We start from the raw sequence: 3,800 nt of genomic DNA on the forward strand, positions 1-3,800 counted from the left end.
GACTGAAAACATTGTTCTGCTGCACGCTCAACTCATACAACGCGCTCTCGACTTCTACTCTGCGCGCTCAGCTTCATCTCTACTCGGGCTCGACTACAGAGGATTAACTGATGTAATTTCATTTATAGGTGTTAAACACTTCTTCATGGGACTCATCCGCTATTCTCTTTGTTTACACTTCTGACTGGAAAGGTGGAGTCACATGATTACACACACACACTGCAGTCTTAAAGGGGAAGGAAATACCAGCTACCTGCGCTCAAAGGCAAAGCAGCACAATTATATTCATTTCTTTCACCGAGATGGGAAAGTTATTGTCGGTTATCGTAGTGAATGGTGGTTTATCACCCAGGCCTGATGAGTGTCGCGTGCAGGCGTTGCAGCAGGGGTTTAGTTATAGGCAGTGGATGAGGTTTTCATTGATTCAGATCCAGCTATGCCTTCACGTTGGGTCGCAGGTTTTTGTGTCAGCCCCCGTTTGGATGGGGTCGGCTTATTTAAGGTTCCGAAGGATTCTGAGTTGCTTTCCTTTTTTTTTTGTGGATGAAGCAGTTCAAATGAAATCCAAAGAAATTGGAGCGTTGCATTTCCATCTGTTTGGAACATTTTGAGAAAGTTTTTAAATATGTCTCTTCATTGAAAGATTTGCGTGGTTAAGTTAAAAACAACCAACAGCCGCACCTAAGGCGTCCCCACCAGGGGAGAGAGAATATTTGAGTCGGACACGGACCAAATGTTATTAACCCTTTATAGGGTTGGGAATTGATACGATTTTCACAAGTCAGATTCTCTTATCGATTCTGTGAAACGATTTGATTCCTTATTGATTCTCTTATCGATTCTGAACAATGAACTTGATAAGTGCACGGTGACATTTATCTACCTTTGCCTGGAACATTCTATTTCTGCCAGGAGATCTGCCAGCCTCTGATCCAGCCAGGCTACCCGTCTCCTCACAGTCATCTAAATCTAATGGAGAAGGCATCCGTTTAATGAAAAAACATTACTGTACAATTTCAGGAAATAAACTCATCTCCCCCTGATTTAAATAAACATGCCTCATCTTTCTCTCGCTCCCTGAACTGCGGAGCAACTTCGTAGCATGTTTAACCCCAAAGAGTGGTAGAAAACTGGTTTATTTCCAGAAATGGCATCTGATTTACTAGGAACCTCATTAAGCACAGCAAGTGATATAAAACTAGCTAGGGCATTCGTTCAAATGTATGCCATGTTGTGTGCGCAGGTGTTTCTGCATGTTGCATGTATTTCCTCCCGCGGATGTTATTGCCACCTTACATCCAAACTTTCGATCGGTTTACCCGATGGGACGCCATTTTTTTTTGTTTTGCTTTTCTAGACTTACGGTCACATAGTACTTGCCTACTAAATGCTGTGTGCGTAACTTGCGTAGAAAACGTGACGTAAGTTGTGCTGCCCAGCGTTAGGCACTGGCGCTGCCTGGAACCGTTAAAAGAACCATTAAGCTGCCAAACGGTGCCATGGAATCGGAACCCAAAGAACCAGTTCCAAAAAGGAACTGGTTTTCGATTCCCATCCCTACCCTTTATAGGGCAAGTTGCGTTTTTTGATAACTTACATACCCCTTACAAATAAATGTCCAACACCCCCATTATATTTATTTATTTATTATTCAACAATATATTTAGGCTCATTTACCTTAATTTTTGCCAACAAAATATAACATTTTTTTGAATGTTACAAAAGTAATGAGGTCCTCCAATAACACTCTTGGCTTGAAATTTTAATATTGAAAGTAAAAAAGATTAAGAATCAACCAACCTTTCTTTTTGGAACAACCTTTCCACCGTTCCGCTTCCGGCTCCACTTCCAGGAGCTGTTGGTTTAAGATAAAGTATAAAACTATTTAGAGAAAACAAGGAGGCTGATGGGGAGCTTAGATCGTAGCTTGCTGCTGGTTCCATACCTACTAACTATGAACCACCTGATATGTCCTTCTGTGTGAATTCAAGGCAAAATTACTTGAATATTATGGCTTTTTCAACAATTAAAGATTTAAAATTCATGCATGTCCTCAGAAAACCTTTGAAACCTGGATATGTGTGTGTTCCAGGGTGGAGGAGGCAGGCATCACCATCGTGAATGAGATGGGGCTGGATCCAGGTATTGACCACATGCTGGCAATGGAGTGTATGGACCAGGCCAAAGCTGACGGCTGCACAGTGAGTCAGGGAGGAAACCATCACACTGATGGATCAGCACCAGCAGCTAACTGCTTGTGTTGTCCAGGTGGAGTCCTACACCTCGTTCTGCGGCGGGCTTCCCGCTCCACAGTGCTCTGACAATCCTCTTCGCTACAAGTTCAGCTGGAGTCCATATGGCGTCCTCCTGAACACAGTCAGCCCAGCCGTCTTCCTCAGGGACGGTGAGGTATGCAGCGCCGGAAGCTTTTCTCTGCCTGTGTCTAAAGGAGAAGGATGAGAGGGTCCGTTTCTCTTTAAGGTGGTGAGCGTCCCAGCTGGAGGCTCTCTGATGGATTCGGCCACAACAATGGATTTCTTCCCTGGTTTCAACCTGGAGGGATTTCCCAACCGCGACAGCACCAAGTACGCCGAGCCGTACGGCATCCAGACGGCTCACACGCTCATCAGAGGAACGCTGCGCTTCAAGGTACAGCTTTCAGTGAGAGGAGGAGACGGGAAGCTTTGCTTCCAGATGGAGGCCATTGATGCACCTCCTAAAGGAGCGGTGGAGGATGGAGCTGAAAAGCATTGCTAGCACCACTATTAGCAAAGACATGAGTTTTGTAGTGACATCAGGACGCTTCCTGTTGGGGTTTAACATTTGGTCAGGATTAATCAATTAACGATTTAACTGTCCACTGATTTAATGATTCATTCAGTTAAACAATTAGTATTCATTTTATTGTTTAAAACCAATGTTAGTTACACCCATGGTTATTTAGGTAGTTTGGATCATGAGACAGAGGCTGCAAAGTTTGAGAAGCTCTGCTCTGTTTGCCAACAGCAGAAATGAGGATAAAGCTCTATATTTCTCTGTCTGTGGGTCGATGGATATAAATCGTTCCTGCTTTGGCTCTTAAGATGATATCTGCACCACCAGACTTCAGACCTCCTTCCTGTTCAGTTAATTCCAGTTTATTTATACATCAGGGGGAGTGATGGCCAACTGGTTAGAGCAGTGCGCTTGTGATCTGAGATGGTTGCAAGTATCTGGTTTGATCCTCACAACCCGACATACTGTTATATCTTCACATTCAATGACATGTCAGCACAAGGTCCAAAGTATGAAGATGAGAATGTGTGGGACTATTCACATTTTGAACAAAGCCAATAGCATCCAAGATGCCATTAAAGGCTGCACTTAAAGATATAGTGCAGGATTTTGGTACATTTATGAAAAGACCCGCCCTCATTACTTTTAAAAAACAATGCACATGCACAACCCTGTACCCACTCCTGAGACGCCTATGAAACATATGCGACTTGACGAGAACGCGAGTACAGACTTGCGTTCTTGTCAAGTCTGGTCTTGGCAAGAACACAGGAAAGTATGGACTTGGTGAGAAGGGGAGCCCACAGCATAAATCTGGGTCAATTGGAACAGAAGCGTACTCGTGACGTCACCACATGGTGATGCAGAGAGAGGGCTGCTGCAGACAGGCTGCGATTAGCCCTGGCTGCCGTTAGCCTTGGAGCTCCGCTGGTTGCCGCGGTCCTCTCAACTTCGGAAATATATTTTTTTTAAATTACGCATTAAATCGGTAAATGGACCATATAGTAAAGCTTGAAAGTATAATA

At 44.0% G+C, this 3,800-nt stretch overlaps 1 protein-coding gene across 1 annotated transcript in view; it reads left to right on the forward strand.

Annotated features, from left to right (window-relative positions):
• Positions 1-3,800, forward strand: part of aass (aminoadipate-semialdehyde synthase) — a 34,019-nt gene that overhangs the window by 23,908 nt on the left and 6,311 nt on the right. The window contains exons 15-17 of the mRNA XM_015387442.1: positions 2,093-2,201; positions 2,269-2,409; positions 2,482-2,649. Coding sequence (XP_015242928.1) covers positions 2,093-2,201; positions 2,269-2,409; positions 2,482-2,649 — 418 coding nt within the window. The remainder of the gene's footprint in view (positions 1-2,092; positions 2,202-2,268; positions 2,410-2,481; positions 2,650-3,800) is intronic.

The sequence above is a fragment of the Cyprinodon variegatus genome, unplaced genomic scaffold (genome assembly GCF_000732505.1).
Source record: "Cyprinodon variegatus isolate N-32 unplaced genomic scaffold, C_variegatus-1.0 Scaffold394, whole genome shotgun sequence".
NCBI lineage: Eukaryota > Metazoa > Chordata > Actinopteri > Cyprinodontiformes > Cyprinodontidae > Cyprinodon > Cyprinodon variegatus.